The sequence below is a fragment of the Brassica napus genome, chromosome C9 (genome assembly GCF_020379485.1).
Source record: "Brassica napus cultivar Da-Ae chromosome C9, Da-Ae, whole genome shotgun sequence".
Taxonomy (NCBI): domain Eukaryota; kingdom Viridiplantae; phylum Streptophyta; class Magnoliopsida; order Brassicales; family Brassicaceae; genus Brassica; species Brassica napus.
The window spans coordinates 30,430,862-30,456,455 of NC_063452.1; the positions used below are offsets into that span (position 1 = coordinate 30,430,862).

The 25,594-nt window shown below is 40.0% G+C and overlaps 2 protein-coding genes across 2 annotated transcripts; one reads left to right on the forward strand and one right to left on the reverse strand.

Annotated features, from left to right (window-relative positions):
• The first annotated feature begins 3,245 nt into the window (after positions 1 to 3,245).
• On the forward strand, positions 3,246 to 6,010 carry LOC106381959 (protein BEARSKIN2-like). Its single transcript, XM_013821897.3, has 3 exons — positions 3,246 to 3,883; positions 4,105 to 4,382; positions 4,978 to 6,010. The coding sequence occupies exons 1-3, from the start codon at positions 3,718 to 3,720 to the stop codon at positions 5,560 to 5,562; spliced, it is 1,029 nt and encodes a 342-aa protein (XP_013677351.1). The 5' UTR covers positions 3,246 to 3,717; the 3' UTR covers positions 5,563 to 6,010.
• Positions 6,007 to 7,630, reverse strand: LOC106376306 (chlorophyll a-b binding protein CP26, chloroplastic-like). Its single transcript, XM_013816374.2, has 6 exons — positions 7,320 to 7,630; positions 7,134 to 7,218; positions 7,001 to 7,051; positions 6,748 to 6,868; positions 6,523 to 6,657; positions 6,007 to 6,432 (listed from the first exon to the last, which is right to left on the reverse strand). The coding sequence occupies exons 1-6, from the start codon at positions 7,510 to 7,512 to the stop codon at positions 6,172 to 6,174; spliced, it is 846 nt and encodes a 281-aa protein (XP_013671828.1). The 5' UTR covers positions 7,513 to 7,630; the 3' UTR covers positions 6,007 to 6,171.
• Between the last annotated feature and the right edge of the window lie 17,964 nt (positions 7,631 to 25,594).

The window sequence follows — 25,594 nt, forward strand, 5'->3', positions numbered from 1 at the left end:
AGGAACTTGTCACGCGATTTGATGTTGATGCCTCCTTCACTTTTTTATTCCTAAAACAGATCAAACTCCGTGGAGTCCTCCAGTTGGGTATGCATGTATATAAGATACGCGGTTTGGGAAAGATGCTAAGTTGTGGTTCATGACTCTGCATCTCATCATGTCCTACAACAAGAGAAATCGCACCTAGGGATCGTATCCACAGAGACTCAGTTCACTCAATAGATTTTAGGCTATCAAATTAAGCTAGTGAATAATGAATATAATTCAGTAAATAACATAAAGTAAGGAGAGTTGAATGCGATGGGATAAAGCGGGAAATCAAAGATTTATTAAGAACAGTTCTAGAACTTAAAGCACTTTAATCAAATGAATCAACTTTGCTTGCAGAGAATCAGAGATAATATATATCCAATTCCTAGATTCTCAAATCTCTTTGCATATTCAGTCACTTCATACAAGCATTAAGAACACATTTGATAAGTTCATTAATTTGTAAACAAATCTCTTTGCATATAGGTATTTAGCTCACCAATGACTAGTTCAGACAATCAATAATGCTTTTGCATATACTAATTATTCTAAGATATATATTTAAGGCTTCCAATCCACATCTACCATTAAGAACAATCAATACGAAGAATAAAGATAAACCTAACAATTCATTTTAGCAACTCATCAATCCTTTGAAAAATCCGAATCTAACCGGTGAATTTACTCATACATGATCAATGAAACAGAAATGGTAATATGAATAAACTTCATAGATAATTCAAATAAAGAGTTAATCCATTGTCTCTTTCGTGAGGACTGTTCTTACAGCTTGTTCTTAGAATTATTAACTAATAACTCGATCTTAGGATAATTAGAATAAAACAAGAATGTGACTGATTTTTTTATCTAAATCCTGTTGAGCTAGGTTTCTAGACACAATGAGAGTCGGCCTAATTAACTTAGAGAACATATTAAATTGAATCGTTAATGCCTATCTAGAAAAATTGGTCGCGCTACGACTAATTTGGCCTTCGAGGATCAAGACTTAGACAGTTTATCGCGGCGAGAGTTGGATAACTGATAATTGAATTCGAATTTTGGGACTGAACTTAATAAACCATTAGAAACTATTTTTCTTAGTTTCTTATTTCTTGTTTGATATCCCTAGATCTAGCATTTTTCCTATCCGCTTACAAACCGATATCTTGTTCTGTTTGATTTACTGCTTTCTATTTTCTTTCTAGCTTTACCAATAACTGATAGTCTATTGTGTGACCACTCTCCTTGTGGATCCAGTCCCCAAGTATTACAATCGATCTTTTATTTGAGAGAGTGTTCTCTGGATAATTTGAGCATATCGGTTTTGAACGCATATCTTTTTCCTTATTACTTGTTGTTGGCTATCGCTGAAAATCCGATTTTTAGAAAAATAGTTTTTCTTCTTATAAAATTTTATTGTGTAAGTTTTGGCTCTCAAATTTTTTGTCCGAGTGATGTAATCCATGTCCAACATATGAGCATCATTGAAACTGATTCATGGATGGGTGGGTGCATGATTCTGTTACGCACGAATTGGTTTATGTCATCTTACGGTCCGTTGCTATTGCAAAGACATAATTTTCTCCCTGGTTGGATGGTCAACTAAATAGTGGAGTATATTAACATGTTACACCAATTTGTAAACCCGGGACACACCGATGACTAACTTCGCAAATTTGAACGATAATTAAATCAGGATACTGGATCCGGCATAATTTTGTACATTCCGACAGGCGGAAGACTATTTCTAGTGGTGTCCAAACATACGATCTCTCAAATCCCAACTGTGGAAGACATCATAACCTTCCAATATGGAAAGCGCTTCGTCATTTGATGTGTCTCTGATGAAGAAACTATTAAACTTGCACTCTTTGAATGTCCCCAGCCTTAAAAGCTTGGGCACTTTTAAGCTCGCCTAGCCCAAGCAAGCTTGTGCTCCCCAATTTTATTAACAAAATTTTTGTCCCAATTTTTTTTTTTTGCTAAATATCCCAAAAAATTGAAATTATCTCTTTGATCTAGTTGAAAGTTTTAAAAAAAATTCTAAGAGATTAAGAGTTCAAAATTTAGATGGTAAAATAGCCTTTTCCTTGGTTTGCAGTCTTTGAATGTTCACGGCCAACTCTGTGTATGCTAATCTTTGGAATACATGTTCAAGATAAATCCATCAAATGTAGATTTTAAAGAGGATGTTTCAGATATAAAATTTGTTTTAGTTGGAAACTTTGAAATGATAAAGTTGGATCGCGATCAGTCCAATATATAGTAAATCATGCAAAGGTGAAAAGTTTGGCACGTTGTGAGGCTCAAGAGATACCAATATAATATTTCAGGAGTTCGTAGCCAGATTGATGACTTTGAAAATTGACGTCTTGACAATACCTCTCCCGTTTGGACTGGTTTATGTTCGAAAGAGAAGGATAATATTCTCATGGACCCTAGACACGACATGAAAAAGTCGTCCACCCTAGCATTTGGAGCTCTAAGCCATCATTTTGGACATGCCTTACATACATGATCATAAGGTGGACTGTCATAAGTTTCAATTACTCCTGATTTGATCGCGACAAAAAAAAAAAAAATCACTACACTATTCTTCACAAGTTCATCATGACATAGAGGTAAGTTTAGTGGTTTATTGAATTTAAAAATCCACTTTTTGGTATGCTAGATTTATATCTTTTTGTAAACTTTCACTCTCCGGTTTGGGTTGTGTTTACGAATCGTTAGTTTATAGAATTTTTTTTCATAATGATCTCAAATTTCTTCCATATAGCTACTGTAAATTTGAGTATCTCAAAATATCAAATCCCGTAGTCATTCAATTCATTCATATATAAACATATCTTGCCCGTTTATGTATATATATATGAATGTGTGTATGTATTTATTACTTGCTTGAAGCAATGAATCAAGCTAAAAAAACAGATAGGAAGCTTGAAAGTTAGAGAAACGAAATAAACCAGAAAGAATCGGAGGTCATAGGTAGGCACATGTGCAGAAAAAGCCCTAACCTTGGCCATTGCCTAGTGCATGGCATATTCAAATTCATATATTGACATCAGACGATCCATACATATATATATATATATATTGTTTACTTTCATACCTCTCTGTATATATTCCTCTTTAGTATTCATATTAATTATATCTAGATGTATACGTAAAGCTGGACCGTATATACAAGTTGAAGATCCCCATATCCATATGGGTCTTTGTTTCTCTAACAAACCCTTGCTTACGGAGCAATCAAACGGGATTAATGACACTAATAGTTTAGTGTTTACATGTTTATCGGGATCGTTCATTAATGATAATAAGTCAACATGGCGTAGAGACACATGTAGCAGTCGATTTTACGCAAGTGACACGCTGCAACACAAGGTGCGTTAGAGGCATTATATTAAATTGTCATATTAATCTCCGGCGAGTCTTGCTTTCTACGATAGCTTTTTGAGCATCTCCGGCGGCGTGGTACCCGGCCGTCAACTTCACCATCATCATCGCCATGATCAACATGCATGACCATATACATTTCATATTATCATTTAATTAACTCCGTTGACAACTACGTGTGACTGTTTGCGTATATATATAATCAAGAATTTGTAGCTGCTTAGAAAGAAAGGCAGTGCTTACATGTTTTAAGAGATTGATTGGTTGATTGATCAAGAAAACGTAATCAAAATGGGTTCTTCGTCCAACGGAGGCGTGCCACCTGGGTTTCGGTTTCATCCGACAGACGAAGAGCTTCTACATTACTACCTAAAGAAGAAAATCTCTTACCAGAAGTTTGAGATGGAAGTTATCAGAGAGGTTGACTTAAACAAGCTTGAGCCTTGGGATTTACAAGGTACTATTTACTCCTTTAGTCCATCTTTCAAGAACATTCATACAGTTTATTGCTTGTTATAACACATCCATTTCGTTTTTTTACTAATTGTTAGTTGATTTTTTTCTGAGATTAAGGCTCATAATTCTCGATTACTCATCCATTTCTTGATTACTAGTTATATACATGAACACTATTTATAAACCAATTCTCTAAATTTGTATGCCTTTTTTTTTACATAGAGAGATGCAAGATAGGGTCAACGCCGCAGAACGAATGGTATTTCTTTAGCCACAAGGATAGGAAATATCCGACGGGATCAAGGACAAACCGTGCCACTCACGCAGGGTTCTGGAAAGCGACAGGACGTGACAAGTGCATAAGGAACTCTTACAAGAAGATAGGAATGAGGAAGACTCTCGTGTTCTACAAAGGAAGAGCTCCTCATGGCCAAAAGACTGATTGGATCATGCATGAGTACCGTCTTGAAGATGCTGATGATCCTCAAGGCAACCTTAGTGTATGTCTTTTATTTGAGAAATCTTTGCAAAGTTTTTACACTATTACTTTGGCAAATATCAGCAGGACGGTAATTTTTTTTTTTTTTCTTTTCTTCGGAATCTATAAATATACCGTATATAAGAGCACCTCCAATAAGGGTTCTAGTTTAAAGGTTCTAAAATTACATATATGTGTGGATATTATATATGTATATGTAATTGTGAGGTTCTAAATTTTACGGGAAATCCAACCCCAAATATTTTTGTGAGGTATATTTGGTTGAGTTTCTCCCTAAAGTTTAGAAATCTAGAATTACATACATATATATAATATATACATATATATATATATATGTGTTTTTAGAACTCCTAAGCTAAAACTCTCAATTGGGGGGTGCTCTAATATCTGATCTTAAAACTATTGTCAATACGATTGAAAATTAAGGTTCTTGATTATTATAAAATTCTTTTTGCAACATTTTGATATAGAATATTGCAGTCTTAAAATAGTTTGAGACGGCTCTGTATGTCATGATGTGTTAAATTTAATCATCTGGTTAGGAAATTGCTCTATTATATTTAATCCGTTTGCTACATATATTATTGGTCTTGTAGGAAGATGGCTGGGTGGTTTGTAGGGTATTCATGAAGAAGAATTTGTTCAAGGTAGTGAATGACGGTGGTTCAAGCATTAACTCTGCCGACCAATACAACCATGATGCGTCCAACAACAACAACAACACACTCCAAGCTCGTAGCTTTATGCACGGAGACAGTCCTTACCAACTAGTACATAACCACGGAGCCACGACATTCGAACTCAACAAGTCTGACCTTTCTCTTCATCAGTATCCACCAATCTTCCACAAGCCACCTTCCCTTGGAGTTGACTACTCTTCAGGATTTCCAAGGGATTGTGAGAGTGCGGCTAGTGAAGGGTTACAATATCAGCAAGCATGTGAGCCGGGTTTAGAGGTTTGCACGAGCGAGAAAGTGGCTAATCATAACCATCAACAAGGTTTAGGTGAATGGTCAATGATGGATAGGCTTGTGACATGTCATTTGGGAAATGAAGATTCCTCTAGAGGGATTAGGTTTGAGGATGGTAACAACAATTCGTCGGCTGTTGTTCAGCCAGTTCCTACGTCGAACCAGCTTTCGTTGCGCAGTGAGATGGATTTCTGGGGTTATTCTAAATAGACGATTATATATCTTATGGGTTATGACTATGCATGTTCCAGATTACATTTTTTTTTTTTTAATTTTTATGGGTGGAAGCAAATTGCTTAACAAAACCCAAGTATATCCACTGTTCGAATGAATACCGAAGGGATTGATTATCTTATTGTACTCATCATGATCTATGTACTGTTGTTTTCCTTTGTCTTGCAATGCTTCTCATACACCACAAAAACTTGGTTCTATTTTTTTTCTCCAAAAACAATGTCCAATTGTGTATCATGCAGACTTTAAACATGAGTAATGATATCGCTATGAGTCTATGACACTTATACAAACAACTAGAGTACATAATATAAATTGTTTTCGTAACAGAAAATGGTGACAGTTTAGGATATAATTTATCTGTAATAATATAATCACTGAAAAGCAAAATAAAACCAAATGATGAAATATGTATATGACTAAACGCAAACGCACCATCAGATGGTTATCCTTAGAAGCAATAATTAAGTAACATTGGAATATATCAAGAAGATGCAGATGGAAGTTTTTTTCACAATGTCAACAGAAACTCTCATCAAACAAAGTGTACAAAGCATCTTCGAAGCTCCTTAAAATGGAAATGTCTTAGAGAGTGGGAGCTCTCTCAGCAGTACCAGCGATGACGGTAAGCAAATTGTTTCCGAAAGGATCACTTAGATGCTTTGAAAGGTTCTCAACAGGACCTTCTCCGGTAACATAAGCTTGGATGAAGAAAGCGAACATGGAAAACATGGCCAATCTCCCGTTCTTGATCTCTTTAACCTTGAGAAGAGCTCCTTGTTCAGGGTCTTTAGCAAGTCCCAAAGGGTCAAATGGGCCTCCTGGGTGAAGCTTGTCTTCGAAGTCCTGCCCAAGTTTTTTGCATTTCAAAATTTCAGTCTTTTCACGCATGCGGAACGGCAAAATATGTAATCGCAAAAATCTAAAGAAATGTACCAAGCCGTTGGTGATTCGGTAGTACTCAGCTCCACCAAGGAGAACAACCTCAGCAACTACAGCGAGAACAAGGTTGATTGGGATGTTCTTGCCAAAGTAGCTCAATGTGTTTCCATCAAGAAGCAGAGCACCAGTCTGCAGATATATTCCAATAAGATCCCATCACATCACATATTCTTCCTAGGCTATATAGAATGTAGATAAATTGAAGTAACCAAAACAAACCTTAAACCAGACAGCTTCAGGGCCACAGTTAGCGCCATATTTGTTTAAGGCTTCAGGGATGATGCAACCAGCTGCTCCCAACATAGCCCATCTCGCGTGGATAAGTTCAAAGGCTTGGTATCTGAACAACCACATTCATTACAAAACCAATCTCAGTGACATTGTTCATATTTTGAAAGACAGAGACCAAAAAACAGGGATGTTCAAAAAAATAAAATACAATAAACAGGATTAGAGAAGAGAATCTGCTTACTTGGCGAAGTTCTCAGGCTTCTTGCCAAGTCCAAATGGGTCATAACCATAGCTGCAATTCAGACCAATAAAGCCTTAAACACTAAAGACAAAGTAAGCTATACATATAGAGACATGAAGAAGAAGTGTCTTACTCTCCAGCAACTTCACCGTTCAAGTACTCTGGGATTTCTGATCTGTCCAAAAGACCATCCGGCAAGAAGATTCTCCTGTCAGGACCTGTGCAGATACAATTCACAAGAAGATTGATGTATTGATGGAATAAGAAGAGGCAAAAAAAAAACAATATGTTTTTAGAAAGAGAAGCAGAAGACACATACCATACCACTTGGCGAGCTCGTCGTTGGCAGCAGAGACGGTCTTGGCCTTGGGAGGAGGAGCTGGCTTCTTCTTGGAGAACAGAGCAACTGTCTTGAACGTGGCGGGACTTGACGCCAATGGAGCAGACGGTCTTGACACTGCCCTGAAGTTAAGGGGCTTACCAAGCATTTCCGACACACCCAAAGACGCCATCTTTTTAGCCCAAGCTTTTTTTTTCTTTTTACTCTGCTTCAAGACCAAGAAAGGTTAAGTGAAAGGGAAAGAAGAGACGAACCTGCAGCTATAAGGTGGAGAGTAGGATTTGTTCATGCTTTTGATTGGTTCAGATTGAAATGTGAAATATGATTCTGTTCATTGATTGGCTGTGGTTGCTGATGTGGCAGGTTTTCGTTGGATAATCTATTTATCCATATCTTTCTTTTTGTGTGGTTAATACTTCCCCGATACAGAAACACACTTGAAATCTTAACTGTTAATGTCATCCACATATCTCGCACAGCGTCTTCAGTAAATTCCTCAGGACACTCGGTATATAATATTTGTGGCATGCTAAATTGCTAGTAACACTAAGAGCATGATTATTGAGAAATTCTTAGGGCGGAGTTTTTAATGGAATATAAAAATCTGTAACTTTTAACTAAAAAAGTTAAGAACCGGTTCTTAAATAAGAGTTTTAAGAACCGGTTCTTAACTTTTTTAGTTAAAAGTTAAGAGTCGGATTCTTATATTCCGCTGAAAACTCCACTCTAAGAATCCCCCAATAATCATGCTCTAATAAGATAATAGCGCCTAGTCGCATTAGAACGCAGAAAACTCCCAAACGCAACGGTAAAATTTTCTCACAGCAATCGCTGCCTTTGCAAATTGATTTATGAAATAGCATTATGAGAGTTAAGCTAAGCCATAAACAACTCATAGCACTTTGTAGAATTACGCGAATCCGTCTTCTATTCCACAACTACATTGTACAACTACCAACAGGATTCACACGTTCCTATCTAAGAATAATGTAACCACTGAATTTTACTTGAACGGAGGTAGTCCCAAGCTGCAGCAAAATACATTTGCTAAGCTAAATGATGCTAAGTTCCTCACAATCTTCTCGATTTATTTTGTGGTGGCTTTGACAAATTTTTGGTGTGGAAAAGGAGTTCATCAATAAGAGAATCAACTTCATATCTGTCACTAGACATACTAAAATCTTGTATCAGTTCTAACTATTGTTGATATTTTATAGAACAAGAGGATAACTATATAATAGTACTGGTTTTCTTATGGATAATCGTATGCAATACAATTATACAAAGATCCTAAAAAGCCAGCTAACGATTTGAAGTTGTTTCATGATTACTTGTTCTAAACTCCAAAACTGCAAACAACTTAACCAAACAGCTAAAGATTCAGTCATCTTTTATTGGTCAAACTCCCTTAAATTGAAACATTTATTTTTTAATTTAATATTATCCGAACAAACTCCCATATCTTTTCTCAACTTTTTTAACAATTCAAGACAGCTGCTCCATTGTAGGACGGTACGACATTGCAATGATACCATTTTTTACAAGCTCACAAAGATTGTGAAACTTTACTTGAACGTGGTTACTTCATCCATAGAACACCGGATTGTTAGACAACTTGATGTTGAGAACTATTCTCACAGTAGAGAACTGTGTCATCGCCTTGTTCAATCCAAACTCTTATAGTACACTTTTTCACCATACTGCCTGACATGCTCCACTAGTCGCAACTACGTACTCTGCCTTTGTTGCTGAGAGTCTGACAATAGGTGGTTTCTTTGAGCTCCAAGACATGGAACCTTCACGGATCATAAAATTATAATCTCATGTGCGCCTCGATTGTCTTCATCACTTGCATAGTATCTACATACCCTACCAATTTTTCTTCTCCACTTCGTTTATGCTGAATTTCGAAACTTGACTATGCCTTGAACATATCTTAAAATCCTTTTCACAGTTAGCATATTTAACTCGACTGGATTCTCCATGTACCTACTTACCACATTCACTGAGTAGGTTAAGTCATACCTTGTTGATGTCATAAAACCCCGAGATCTCGACTATCTTCTTGTCCTAGTTAAATCTACTAAGTGTTTGCCTCTTTTTTTTCATCGAATTCTTGTCCTTCATCTCTAATTTCTCCAATGTTTTAAGAGAATATTTTTTTTAAAATAATGAAGATCTCATCTTTATCTTGCATCACTTACTCCCAAGAAGCATTTCTTTATCTCCAAGTCATTCATTGCAAATTCCTTCTTCCATAGACCTTTTAAACCCTTTAAGCAGTAGTTCTAAGTTACTCGTGTAAATTTGATCATCTACATACACGCTAAATATAATTGAGCTCTCCCCTTCTATTTTTCAAATAGTGTGTACTTGGAGTATCATTTTTCATCCTTTTCTCATGAAATTATAACATTTAATCCTACTTGAACATGTTCTTGGTGCTTGTATAAATAAGACCATACAATGCCTTTTTCAGCATTTAAACTTTTTTACTTACTCCATTTGACTCAAAACCCTTTAGTTTCTCATGAGCATACACATCTTCCTTGTATTCTGTCAAATAAGAGGTTCGGTCGTAGTACTTAGGGATTGAATCCACAATGTGATAAGGCACACAATAGATCCTAATCAGTTTATGATTAAGTTAGGCAAACAATTAAATAGTAAATTGCAGGGGTGAACAAGGAAGTTGTTCGATTTATTGATTGGTTGGTTGTAAACAATTATGAGAAATTTCAGGTAATTGGGATTATAGTGATATAGATGCTAAGGTTTTCAATCCTAGAACACAAATTCTAATTGCAAAGTATTCCAACTTTTGCGTGCGAATAAATCCTATTGACTAAGTCTATATCTCAGCTGTCGCTTGTTGATATATTTCAAACGTTGATAGACGCTATGTGACTAGCGTCGCTCGATGTTTACCTAGGCAAGCGTTATCTAGCTGTTTGATAGGTTCACTAGTTTGAATAAACAGCTATCACTTGTTTCTAGCAATCCTAGCTTAAGGAAATTTAATTTAGGTAAAATACCATGCTTTCGTTTGCGTCCAATTATCCTAAGTTCAGGGTTCTAGTTAGCTACTCTAAAACACAAGCATTAATAACAATTCCTTTGAAGGAAATCTTTATCACCTTAGCGTATCTATATTTTGGGTTAATTCCTAATAACCTTACTTCTAACCCTAAATCTAACAAAGGTAACTACTCAAACATAGCAAAGCATAACATAGCAAATATCTGAATAAAATGCATAAATAGAATAAGATAGAAAAACTGGAGTTCCAATACAAAGCTCTGAAGGAGTCTTGGATCTCCTCTTCAAACTACTAAAAACCCTAGATATGTTTTACTGTGAAAAGTAGAAAGTATGAAAGTGTGTGTTGCCCAAGACAATGGCGTATCACATAAATATTAGGTTAAAGTCGGCTAGGAGTATTTATGTAATTAATGTGAAACTTGGGTTATAAGTCGGCTAGGAACCAAGTCGGGCCTTGCGTGCTTTGCTGTCGATCGACGATAAAAGTTGTCCGTCGATCGACGTTTGACTCTGAATGTCAACTCTGGAATGGTTCGATGGACATCTACGAGTTTCTTTTAGCTTTATCTCCAAAATGCCCTAAAATCACCACATATCTCCAAAATATTCCTAAACCTGTAAATACTCTAAAAAGACTCCAAAACATAATAAATATCTCCTAAAACACTTATATACCATGGCTAAAAACTGGTAAAATCCATGGTATATCACTTAGACAAGCGTTAGTGAGTTGATCGATATGTTCACTATTCTTAACAAAATCAGTTGTCGCTTGTTTCTAGCAATCCTAACTCAAGAGAATCTATTCTGGTGCAGAACCTACTGTCATAGTTGTCCACAATCCTAAAATCAAGGTCCTGGTTAGCTACTCTAGAACACATGCATTAATAGCAATTCTTTGAAGGTTGTTTAAATATCACCTTAGCAATTATGTAGTTTTAGCTAATCCTTCATAACCCTAATAAACCCTAAATCTAACAAGAAAAACAACTCAGACATAGCAAAGCAGAACAAAGCAAATATCTGAATGGAACATAAATAGAATAAGGTAAAAAAAAACTTGAGTTCAAGTACAAAGCTCTGAAGGAGTCTTGGATCGCCTCTCTAAACTACTAAAAATCCTAAAAACCTTATGTTGTGAAGAATATAAAATAAGAAAGCCTGTGTTGTCCGATAAAATGGCAGAGCACATAAAATATTAGGTTAAAGTCGGCCAGTGGTAGTTTTATAATTATGTAGAACTTGGGCTTCAAGTCGGTCATGAACTAGCGACCCGTTTCTCGTGCTTTGCTGTCGATTAATGATAAGTGATGTTTGTCGATCGACGGTTGACTCTGAATGTCGACTCTAGCTGGTTTAGTGAACAACTACGAGTTTCTTCAATCTTTAGCTCCAAAATCACCACATTGCTCCAAAACATACCTAAACCTGTAAAGACTCTAAAAAGACTCCTAAACATAATAAATAGATTCTAAAACAATTATATACTATGGCTAAAAACTGGTAAAATCCATGGTATATCAACAGACATCCCCATTAGTTCTCAACCATCCTTTTTCTAGTGATCATTCCCCGTCAACGCATACATAATCTTGCATCCATGCTGGTCTCAATTTGTTCCTTCATGTTCTGCCTCCATTCTGGTTTGATCCTTATCCTTGTGGTTGAGCTGAAATTGTTTCTAAGATGTTTTGTGTCTCTCCTTGTGATTGAGATGAAATTGTTTCTGAGATGTTTGTGTCTCTTTTTGTGTTTCAGTGTTATCATTCTCATCGTTCATACCTTCTTGTAATTCTTGTATGTATTCTCTATTCCCACCTCGGTTTACTTTCTCTTGTTCTTCTTCTTCATTACATTTGATGAATTTGTCTTTTTTAAGACTGTCTTCCCCATCCCATTTCTTCTCATCATCAAACTTCACCTCCCTAATTATTATGATCCTTCTTTTTATGAAGAATATAGTATATATGACTTAGACTATTCCAGTGCATTTAATACTGATCCGGAAAACCCGACACAAAAAAAACTGATTCAGTTCGGCTTTGGCTTCGTCTAATAATTCGATCGTTTTCTAATATTAAGAGATTCAGTTTCTATTATTAAGAGATTTGATTTCTGCTTTGGATCGAGTAAAACCCGTAACCATCTGGGTTACCCGAGAAATCATATAACATCATTCCTCTTCTTAGGTCTCTCTCGGTACTCGAACAAAATAAACCCTAGAGATGACGATTAAGATTCATATGTGTCCTGATTGTCGACTTCTAAAATTTAAATTTGAAAACTGGAATTCCTTAAAGAAGTTAACTCTTCATTTTCAGGATTTCATCGAAGATGTTCGTCTCCCTCTCCGACATATCCTCTCTCAGCTTTGTGAAGGAATCAATCAAAGGTTTGATTTCAAATTCAAAATTCTTATATTTTTGTTATTTAATTACTCTAATAGCGATTATGATGTGTTATTGTGTTGTGTTCTGTAATCGAGTTCAAAGCGATGATGATGGTTTGTGACTGTGATTGTGTTAATTTCTCGGAATCTTGATTTTGCAGATGGATTCTTCATCACCTCAAAATGAAAATGAAGATAAAAGAGATGATGATAAGTTCATGGATTCGAAGAGGAGTTTGAGACAAGTAGTCCCGAAACTGCAAACAAAAGAAAATTTAAGTCAGCTCCACCTCGTAATCAACCAAAGAAGAAGAATAAAAATACAAGTTGAAAGTTTTGGACCTTTACATAAGACTGAAGGAGAATAAGAAATTATGCAGCTATAACTATTGTAGTAGAGTTATCTGTTTCGCATCGTCTAATGACACTTCATGTCTGAATAAATCTTAGAATCTGCAAGGAGCACCAAAAATGGGTACAAAGTTAGTCTCATGCTCAGTATATTCCAAATCCAGAAAGTGATGAGGATGGTGGTGGTGGTCAAGTGAAGTTTTCAAGGGTTTCTAGTAAATTCGTAAGAGAAGCTACTAATTAAATGCTCATCATGTCCGGATCGCCACTAAAATTCGTTTATGGTTTGGGATGGAGATACTTCTGCAATTAGGTTAACCTACCTAAGCCACATTCACAGAAAACAGCAACGAGGGACATTTTAGAGTTGTATGCAAAGAGAAAATCAGATTTGATGCTTATGATTAGTGGCTATACGCAAAGGGTTTCTCTAACAACAAACATTCCTGTTGCACCAACTACTACATCTAGCTACATGTTCACAACATCACACTTCACTGATGCTAGCTGTAAACTTAGGAAATTCATTTGGTTTCAAGCATGTTGCGGATCTTAAAAGGGCAACAATATGTTATGTTCTGCATAAGTGTATGGCTAAATGAGTAATAATGAAAGTTTTCACAATCACAGTAGATAATGTCACTGCAAACACTAATGTTCTTAAGTTGTTTATGGAAGCATTCAATGCATTAGGACCTCAGTCATTAGTATTAGGAGGTGAGTGTCTTCATTTAAGTTGTTGTGTTCACATCATAAACTTAGTTGAGTGAGATGGTTTCCTAGAGGTGAATGCAAGCGTGTATGCAAATAGAAATGCAATACAATATACCGTAGTTTATTATAAAAGAGTTGAATGATTTGACCAAAAGCTAGTCAGCAAGGATGACAAGAAAGAGCTTGTCTTTGGACTACAAGAAACAATAGAATTCAACCTACCTCATGTAAACAAGAGCTTTGAAGTTCAGGTCAGATTTTGATAGAGTAGAAGTTGAGGACACACTTTATAGTGATCACTTTCAAGAGAATGTTGAAAGCAAGAAGAGAGTAAGACTACCAACTTCGAAGGATTGGGATAAACCGTAGAGTTTGGTTAAGTTCTTGGTATTATTCGACGACTTCATTTTAGTTGTCTCTGCATCTAACTCTGTAAGTTATTATAAGTGTTACAGTGAAATTGTTACTATAGAAAGGAATCTTAATCATATGCTTTCTGTTAGGGTAATTTTAAGTAGGGTTCTTCGTGATACTACAAAAACAGGAAGGAAGTAGTAAAGAAAAGAGTCAGGGATCAAATATCGTTTATTATTGATCAAGAGAGCAGAAATACAACATGTTAGTTGAGAAACCCTAGTTCTAGCCTCCTAACTCTGTAGTTGATGTCTTGAATAGTCTATTTGTTCTTGGGTTTGGAAACCCCCTTTATAGGTCATAGTAGTCAAGAATTAGGTTAGATCCTTACATATCTTGAAATATGAAAATATCTCTCTTTACTAGAAGTTTTTCATTTACCAGGAGGCAATAACCACCTAAATCATTATTCATTTTTGTTTATAGATTCTCTATTTTATTAATTTGCTAGATTATTAGTAATCAGTAAATTTATGAAGTTTTAGCTTTATCGGTTTTATATTAAAAATTTTAATTGGATTCTTCATCTTTTCTTATTTTTTCTGAACTGCATATTTTTTATGGTCAACTAGTATCAGATCTTAAGTTAATATATCTGAAAAGTTTTGTGGACCGCTTTTCCTCTCGACTAGCTTCAAATAAACAATTTTTCTATCGTCCTCCAATTCTTTGGATTTGCAAATTGCAATAAAGTGTCTTGGTTCATTTTTAACTTACCTGAGGGCTGTAAGATCTCGAAAATAAATCAACCGATATTTTATATGCTTCCACGTTGTTCACTTTGTTGAGTAATATCGCAAAATCAAGCTACTACAAGCCGACTCTTTATGATATCACTTCACTGGGGAGAACATGCACAGCGTAATATAAGATAGTGTTCCCCTGACCTTGTGTAAAACTGTGCAGGAAAATACTTTGATTATGGCAAGATATACAATAAAAAGAAACTAAATGAGACGAACATTTTTTACATTGGAAAACTTCACAATGTGAGAAGGAAAAACCAACGGAAACGTAGTCCACACAAAAATCAACTATATAAATGTATATGAGTGCAATCACGTCCTCTCTGTTCAATACCCTGAACAGAACAGAGACTTTAGCTACAAAAAGCTATCTCCAACACAAGAACAACAACAACAAGAGAGCAACACCAAAGCTTCAAAACAGGCAGCCAGAAGACGACCTCAGCTCATAAGGATTCCGGAAACCAGAGACTAATCCCACCGTACAAATCTAAGATGAACACGTTAACAACATCTCTGCCAAGTTTCAGCTCAATCAGAAAAGATCTCATCGTCGGATTTACCAAACAATAAAGATAGCACTGCTGAAGAACTGTGACGACAAGCTTCACTAAAACCTAGACAACAGAAGATCCAACCGTTGAAATCCAAATCCCTTCAGTGAACTTTTAACCCACTGGCTGAAGAAGTTTAACACAAAATATCAGCCCAATCCAGATCCGTTGGATCTTTTAAACCTGTCTTGACAAACCCATATGAAATTTGCTTTCTTTTCTCATTTTCTCTCTTTTGGTCTAATGAGTCTTCTTGAGTACTCTTCTTTCTTGTGTCAAGTCTAATTACAAAAATTAGGTTAAGAGACTTTATATAGTCTCACTAACCCCTAAGGCCAAATACTAATCTCATGGACTGATACCAATGGCCCAACTCCAAGTTTGATTGCCACCAACCAAACCCATTAGGCTTCCTCCATCTAGAAGGAACCCAACAAACTTCCCCTCCGACTAAGTAGAGGAAACAGCCATTCCGACTATCCCTCGGCATACTTCAAGCTTCTCCCTCGGAAAAGACTTTGTCATCATATCTGAATATTTATTATCATTTGTATGAACTTTTTCAAGTTCCACTTCCTTTGAAGCAACCACATGTCGTATGCAATGATACCTTCTCTAAATGTGTTTCGACTTCGAATGAAATGTAAAATGCTTTCCGAGAAAAATGGCACATTGACTATCACAAATCAACACATACTCTTCTTTCTTGAAACCGATCTCTTCGCAGAAGTCCTTCTTCCACTACAACTCTTTACAAGCTTCAGTTGCAGCAATGAAATCTGCCTCAGTGGTAGATAATGCAACACATGTTGCAACCTTTCTGCCATGCCACAGCTCCACCCGCAAATGTTACAAAGTAACCCAAAGTAGACTTGCTAGAATCAACATATCCAAACATGCCAGAATCAATATAACTAACAAGCAAAGGCTTCTTACCCCCAAAGGTAATCTTCAGACCAGAAGTCCCTCGGAGATTTCTCAAAATCACTTCACAGCATTCTAAAATCCACTGTAAGTATTTGATAGTGATCGAGAGTTTAATCTGGGAAATAAAAGATGATGTAGGCAACGATATATTTAGAACACAACGATGTAATCAGATTTCAGTAGGAAAAGATAGATTTTATTGATGAATAAGATCGAATACAATAAATGAAATGAGATCGAATGTTACAAACGAGATCGATAAGAGAAAAGACTTAAAGCTAGGTGAAAATAAGGTCGAGGTGTGTGTATAGATCTCTCTAGGGTTTTCAGCGTGTCCTCCTTTGTTTGCGTCGATCTCCTCTTATAGTGGATTGATTCCGGATTCCTTTCAACCTCTCCGCGATCTCTGGCTCTTTGAATCGATCTCTTCTTGCTCGTCAGAGTCAGGCTTCTTCATTGGTCGCGCGGCCAAACTACCTAGTTAACTGAAATTGGGTCTAACATTCGTCCCCCAATCTCTTTTCTTCGGATTGAATGAAGAGAGATGGTCAACGTAGATTTCGTACGTTGCTTCGTGCGCGTTTTTTGGTTTATCTGTATAACGGCTATATGTGCCGCCTTAGGGCAAATCATTAAATTTCTCGTGCATAGCGATAGAGCCGTTAGGGCTTGCGGTGGCTTATAAGTACCCGAAAAGCGTTCCTCCGCTGTCTCAATCCTCTTCTTTCTATTTCTTTTGCGATCAAAGGCTTTTAGTTGCCGAATTTTGATAAGATGGCTCCATCGTTCTCCTGTCCTCTTCCAATGATCAAAGTGACCGGCTCGAGGAGCGTTATACCGTTCACGGTGTCGATCAGGCCGTCGTATTTGATTTGGTTTATACGTCTGAGTCTCCGGAAGCTGTTCGTGATGAGGGTGATGTGGAAAAAGGAAAGGCCGAGGTCCGGAGGCTTAAGGAGGAGCTCCGAGTGGCCAAAGAAGAAACTAGAAAGAAGACGGGAGAGGCGATGCTCTTGAAGGATGAATGGCAGAGGGCTCGTCGTGAAAGGGCGGCTTTTGAGACTGAAGTTGCCGCTCTTAGGACCAAGGTCGCGGAGCTTGAAACAGGTCGTGATCGAGACATCCGTAGGGGTTCTCGTGCTGCTCGTCGTGAGGTCGCTAACGGCTTCCGTGAGGTTCTTGCTTCCCTGGAGAATAGGTGGGTTAACAAAAAGAAGGAGGTGTCTGCTGATATTCAGCTCCACGAGGTAGTCGCTAATCTTGATTTATTGAACGAGATCAAAAACGAGGGCTAGTAGTAGATGACGAGATCGTTCGTCTGAAGGAAATGGAGAATGATTGTGAAGCTATTGCTAGCTTGGCTGCTGTTCCGGACTGATCGGTGGCAGATCTCGACCTTCCTCAAGTCTCTGAAGATTCGGTTGTCAATGATGAAGCCGCAAGCTTGTCTTCCGGCGAAGGAGCTAGTTTTTAGGTTTTTTGTCTTTAATTCTTTTTGTATCGGATCTGAGCGATCTTTTCTGTTTTGTCTTCGATATCTTTTTTTTGGTTTGAACGGATAACTACGACTTTCGGAATATTTTTTATTTTATTTTACTCCCCTTTCTTGTTGAGATTATGCAGTGCCTTTATCCTTTATAAGGTCTTGTTTTATTTGGTATCGGTTCCATGTTTTGAGCAAGGCTTTTTTTTTCTTTTATTGATATGTCATCGAGAAGAGTGAGTCTCCGTGAGTCCGCGGCCGAAATGGGAGTGTCGACGTAGAATGAATTCGTTCAGGTGATGTGAGCGAGGCCCTTACAGAAGTCCTTCGCGAGGAGACCCGACTTCCTCGTGCTCCCGTTAGCGGAGAGGGGAAGTGATACGCTCTAAATTGAAGGATCACTTTTGCTGGGTGTTGGATATGAACCGAGAAGGCAAATGACACTTCTGGAACTGAGATGGATTGGAAGGATCGTCAAGAGATGCGGAATGACTCTTGATATACCCACGATCTAAGGCTAACCACCTAAGAAAGAATGTAGTGCGTTGGCTAACCACCAAACAACACACAAAGATGAATTGGCTGACCACAAAATCAACAAGCCGGTTCACACCAATAAACTAGTTAAAGAACTCTCTCTCTCTCTCTCTCACTCAAAGAAAAGAAGAAAACGAAAATAAACTCCAAAAACATAGACTGATTTTATTCCTGGAAGAGTTTACATATTTATAGTACAATGAGTCAAAGAAAGACTTAAGAGTTTTGTAGAAAGCTAGAAACTTAGAAAACATAAACAAAGACTAAGACCTTTGACTAGAAATAAGTGTGTTGTTGAATACCCCTTGATATGACCACGACTTAAACTTCTTTTGTTGATATTTCTTGATGCAAATGGGCAGAAGACCATCACCAAAGGCCTGGTCGAATTTGGAGTAAAACAAACCCAAATTGAATTTGTTATGAATTTTTCCGTGGGCTGAAAAAGGTCCATTTCGTCCAGCAACTAAATCAGCTCCATCTTCAGTGTCACTTAGCTCATTCAGCTCCAAGCTAGTGTCACTTAGCTCACTCAGTTCATCCAACTAAGTGACACTTCGTCCAGCTCGTCCAGAGTGGATTCTAGCTCGACCATCAGTCTTGACTTGTTGAGTTGGTCGGAAAATAACTCCTTGGGCCATGTCCTTGATCCGAACCGGTGGATGCTCGATCTGGGTTCTATCAGGAAGGATCTTGAAGGAGAAAAAGCAGTGGTTCGTACGAGCTCGAACAGTCTGAATGGCTCGGAAAGTCGAGACCGTCCTCCAAAGAAGGCAAAAGTGACTGGTGCTGATCATCGTCCTGGTGTCTCTGGTGACATCGTTGTTGCGAAACCGTTTCATTGGCAGTTTTCGCATTCCAAGGATTGTCTGATTACGGAAGATCCGGATAGTGTTGCTCATCTGGTCAGGCATTTTATGCCGGTCGGGTGTCCGCTTCCTTCTCTCCTAAACATGACAGAGTGTGACGCCTACGTTAAGATGCATGTTGCGCACGCTAAGGTCGGCTTTTTGATACTCGTAGTATCGAATCCTCAATTCATTTTTTATTCGTGCTGACTCGTCCTATTTCAGGATATGGAGGCTAACAACGAGTTCACGGCGACTTTAGAGAGGCGTTTGCAGGATGTTCCGCGCTCCGACGAGCTTTACGAGATTAAAAACGTCGTTCGGTAGCTAAAGCTTGGATTGAAGATGGCTTAGGATCGAGAGCATGCTAACGCTGCTCAGCTGGCTGCTGCCGAAAAGCTAGGGAATCAGGCTGCTTCGCTCGAGGCCTGTTTGCGAGTTGTGATTAACGAGAGGAAGTCGGCCCTCGAGCAGGTTTATTTTTTGGAGGCAAATATCGAGTCTTCTGCTGGTAAATTCGCTGATGACTTTCGTTGCACAACTTATGATGCTAAGAAAGCCTTGGCCAACAACTATTTAGACGTGTTGATATTTCTGAAGGAGAAGTGGGAGAAGAAGAAGGCCGTAGCTGACTGATATCTTGCATATTTACATTGTTTTATCCATTTATTCATGTGCATTTTCATCACATAGATTAGGATTTAGCCATGTCTAGGTTGCATTTTGCATACATATGTCTCTATTAGGTATTGGAGTACCACATGGAGTTCCCGGAGACTTTTGAGTGCATTTGGAGCTCAAGGGAGGTGATTAGAGTGATCTTTGGACGAGCACTGCCTGGAGCGACTTCCCGGAGCGACTACATGAAGTCGCTGTGACACACATCCCGGAGCGACCTGGCCAGAGCGACATGGAGAGGTCGCTCGCGTTTCTATAGCGAGACACCCCTCTCAGAGCGACTTGCCAGAGCGACGCTCCGAGGTCGCTCGCGTTTCCATGGCGAGACGACACAAAACGAAGCCCGGAGCGACCTCTCAGAGCGACCCACTGAGGTCGCTCCCGAAGGCAGGAGCGACTTGCTGGAGCGACATGCCGTGGTCGCTCCGCGTCTATTTGCCTGTCGAACTCATGTTTTTCTAAGGGCCTTTTGGTCATTTCATTATGCACGTTTTACATTGTTGTTGGGGTCAAAAACGGTTACGACGAAGTTAACGTCCAAATCCCCGAAGAAGAAAAACGTAGAAAACTTCTTCGACAAATACTTTTTCGAAATAGATTCTTCTTTACGAAAAGCATTGCGGAAGAAACGCGAATCATCGGACAAGAGCTCGAGAAGGATCGTTACGCAGCGACCAAACACGTGCTCCGCTCGGTCGCTATGTAGCGACCGAGTTTGAGCCAAAGCTCAGTCGCTACGTAGCGACCGAGCTCGAGCCGGAGCTCGGTTGCTACGTAGCGACCGAGCTCGAACCAAAGTTCGGTCGCTACGTAGCGACATAGCTCTTCCAAAACGTCGATACGACTTCAGTCCATGCATTCTCGTCTACCCTTCGTTGCTATCTCCCGAATACCGTAGCGAACCCATCTCACGTTCCCCGCCATTTCTAAGTTATCAATCAAAATTTACCGTAGAAACCGCGGAAAGTTCATTCTTTATCGAAAGAAGCCGTAATAAACGCTTCGAGTCGAAAGACGGCCCAAAGAGACCTAAGACACGACTTGAGGCCCAACTTACGATTTCTTAACCAACAGCCCGTAAACCGCATGTCGGTACTTGGTTCGCAAGGGAAGATAAATGTCAAGTTTCCGCGGATAAATACGAAATTTTGAAGATAATTACGAAGATCGGACAAAATGGAATATCTCTATTTTTATGCTATGGCGGCTTATGGGCAGAAGAGGAAATGCGTAAACCGACCTTGGAGCCAGTATATAAGGGGTCCTAGGCGAGAGGCATGGGGAGGGACTTTTTGAGAGAAAACTTAGCACTTAGAGCAATTAGGCAACTTTCCGTTTTTGTTATTTCGAGCTGCGACCCAATTAGGTTTAGCCGTCTTAGGGTTGCTAGAACTAGGATTCTCGCCGACAGCTCTCGAGCCCAGGCTTATACCTTGTTGTAAACGCTCATACGCAAATTCGGAATAAGACTTCTCTTTGCTCTCTTCTTACGATTTTTATAATTCTTCGTTGTCATTATTGTGTTCTGATTTGCTTGGCGTGTGGTATTAGCAGATATCCGGGACCTCTGGGAAATTTGGGTTTTCTTAGTTTTCTATTTTAAACGGAAATCGACAGTGCGAATTTCGGTTCCCACAGTTTGGCGCTAAAAGGAGGGGGGGGGGGGTACAGATCAATCTAACTCTCGACCACATCACGGTCAACCAGACATGTCAACTGACGACACGGATAACGTGCAGACTCCTCTCAACGGAGGCAGCGGCCAACGCACCAGCCAACGCCGCGGTGCTCGCGGAGTTTAAAAAGATGTTCGCCACCTACGAAAAAAGGTCGGAAGAACAAGTTAAGCTCGTGAGCACCTTGACCAAACAAGTTGAAACTTTAACGGCAAGGACTCGAGAAATCCGCCCCCGTGTAACCACTAAAGTCCGCGGGAAAAGACTCGACTTTGCAACCCCACTCAACAGGCCTGGAGCCGCCCAGGAACGACCTTCAAGTCAAAACCCTAGAGAGAAGTCTCCCATCGAAAAGGAAAACTCCGAAAGCCCTTCGCCTCCCGCGAAGGTTTCGGAGGACAACAGAGTCAAGCAAGTCGACCTGGATCCTAGCGATGTCTCCAACAATACTGATGAGGACGCCGACAGACATCCAAGAAGGACCAGAAGCCGATTCACTCGGGAAAGCTCTCCGTTCGACAAACCAATGACAGAAGAGGAGGAAATCCTCTATTGGAACGAACAAGAAGAGCTGGCTGAAAAACAAACCGAGCTCACTCGCAGTAAACGCCGACAAACGCAGAAATCTGCTGACGAGACGTCGGATATACGCGATCTTCGCGACTATATCATCAAGATCTTCGCGACTATATCCCAAATCCATCACGCTATAAGCGCGGCCCCTGAGATCGACAGACTGCTGGAAGGGGCTCGGAAGACCCCCTTCACCGCTCGCATCTCAGATACAAGGGTATCCGATCCAGAAAAAATCAAAGTACCGAAGTATGATGGTACGACCGATCCGAGAGCTCACCTTCAGGCTTTCCACATCACGATAGGAAGAGCAAGGCTGAAGGACGGCGAGAGAGACGCCGGCTACTGCCGTCTGTTCGTCGAGAATCTAGAAGGAGCAGCCTTCGAATGGTTCGTGCGCCTTAAGCGAAACTCTATCGGGAGTTTCCGACAGCTCGCATTGGAATATCTCAAGCAATACTCTATGTTCATAGATAGAGAAACTTCTGATGTCGATCTCTCGAGTCTGTCCCAGAGGGAAGAGGAACCCCTCCGCGAGTTCATCAGCCGGTTCAAGTTGGTAATGTCGAGGGTCAGCGGGATTAGCGACAAGGTGGCCATCGATGCGCTCTAAAAGGCGCTCTAATACAAGTCAAAATTCAGAAAATGGATATCCCTCGAAAAACCGCGGACGATCCAAGACGCCCTCCACAAGGCGACATACTACATCATGATCGAGGAAGAAACGAAAATCTTATCGCAGAAGCATAAGTCGGCGAGATCGTCCTCAAAAGATGTAGACCCAAAAACGAGGAAGAAGAACCCTCGTAACGACAAGTATGTCCATCACGAGGGGGAAGAACCCCAACGAGTGCATAATTACGCGATCGGCTCGGATCAGGGCCGAACCACGGGTAATACGTGGACTCGCAACCAAAGATATGATGAAAACACCTTCTGCGAGTTCCACCAATCACGAGGACACTCCACGACTAACTGCAAGGTCTTGGGAGCAAGGCTGGCCGCGAAGCTACTAGCCGGGGAACTCTCGGAAGTGACCAGCGTGAAAGATCTCATCCTCGAGACCGATCGCCCCCCGAAGCCGGACAGGAATCTTCCCGCGGAGAGATCTCCCCAAAGAAATTAATCTGGGGATAAACGCGGCAGGAGGCCAGACGACAAAGGGAACGATAACAATCGTCGTAGAGTCAACATGATCATCGGAGGATCGCAATTCTGCAACGATACGGTTTCCGCCATCAAGGCTTACCAGCGGAAGGTGGAATCGAGCGTAAAGTGGCCTACATGGTCTCCTACCAAAGATGATCAGAACTGCTCAATCACCTTCACAAAGGAGGAAGCCAGCGGGATTGATCAACCTCACTGCGATACGCTTGTCATACGAGATCTGGAAGTCGGAAGAGTACTCATTGACACGGGAAGCACGGTCAATGTAATCTTCCGTGACACTCTCAATCGGATGAGCATCGAAATCGGAGAAGTAACTCCAACTCCGAAACTGCTCACGGGCTTTTCGGGCGAAGTATCGATGACCCTCGGATCGATTCAGCTACCAGTCATGGCCAAGGAGATCACAAAAATCGTCGAGTTCGAGGTAGTCGATCATCCTGTCATCTACAACGTGATCATGGGAACCCCATGGCTCAACGTTATGCAAGCCGTTCCGTCGACGTACCACCTGGGCGTCCAATTCCCGACCCCAAATGGAGTCGCAGCTATCTGGGGATGTCAGAAACAGTCGCGACTGTGCTTCCTCGTGGAACACAAGTTAAGACAGATGACGACCTCTGCAACGGCAAATCGCAAACGCACGAAGATTGATAAATCTTCGACCAACAACGTTCCAAGAAAAAACGATTTAACATCGTCTGCCGACGCATGCGCTTCGGGTGTCGAAACTCAACTTGAATCCGAAGCCGACACTACAACTCAACCGGAACATCCAGAAGAAAACACTGACCAAGCCACGATCATCACGATCAGCACAGCAACAACCGCCGAGTGAAATCACTCGCGGCATAAAACAGAACTACGAGATGGCTTGATCCTCAAAAGGGGTACGTAGGCAGCTCGTCGAAGGACGAGTTCAGCTATCCCCCTCTCTAAAAGGGGGGGGGGGAGTTGATGCGTATACTCGTATACTCCCACATAGGAAAATATGCGTTGTATGCGTCGCTGTTTTTAAGACAAAATCGCAAAACAATCTCACTTCAAAAATATGCGTATAGTCTTCGAAATAACTTCGAGACGTTGCCAAGTTAAAAATCGAGATGATACGAACAAATTGTCCGAACGCGACCACTACAAATCTCACACTCCGTTCGTCGACTGGCCCCGACGAATACATCAGCCGTCTTAAACAAACGCAACCTGATCACTCTTTTGATCTTGAAACGTCCAACACAAGGACGAAAGCGCGCTACAAAAAAAATCCAAAATTTTGGTCTAGCCCTTCCAGTTGGCTTAAAAATTGTCTCTGGAAAGATGCTCGATTCGTACCATACAAGTCGTATAAGCCGAGAACCTATCGCGGACTTTAAATCGGTACGAATCAGGTGGAAATCGCAACAGGAAAACCGATAGCCGGCTAGTCACCGCACAAACCTTAAAACCGAGAGTAAACCTAGGTCTTGCCCTAAACCCATCGCATTGGTCTCAAACATCTCAAAGACATGATATCTAAACGATACGAGATACCTAAAACATGTCTCTTCGTTCATATCTCAACGTTCCCGAAAAATCGTAAATAATTTTTAAGAAAACTCACGTCTCGAACGAACTAACAGATTGAACGCCTCAACGAAGATAAATATGAGACGATAATTCATGTTCACTTCAAACCCACTCTAAACAAAGTAACCCAAACAGACATCCATTATATAAACCGCATAGCGGTAGGGGTTCAAAGCCACCAACGGCCTTTCCCGATAAAAGCGGCCAAAAAAGGCCCGTACAAAGTTCGAAGGCCACACTTGGCCAGACATATATGAACAAAGGCCACACTCGGCCGCTAAATACTAGATAAAGGGAAAAATTCCTTCCCGTCAAAACGCTCACAGGTCAAAGTTAAAACTCCCGGACAAGGAAGCTCCGAATGCATCAGCGGGAAAGTTCACTTCCTCATCGTCACCGGCAAAATCAGTCGTAGTTTCTACGGTATCAGGGGAAACCGGGATGGGATCCCAGAATCCCTGGTTCTTCCCATCGATCGGAGGAATGGTCACCTCAGCATGAGCATGATCCTTCATGCCACCCTTCATTAACTCCATCTCCCTCTCGAAAACGTAGTCATCTTCCTGCGTCTTCCAAAGGCTCCCGACGG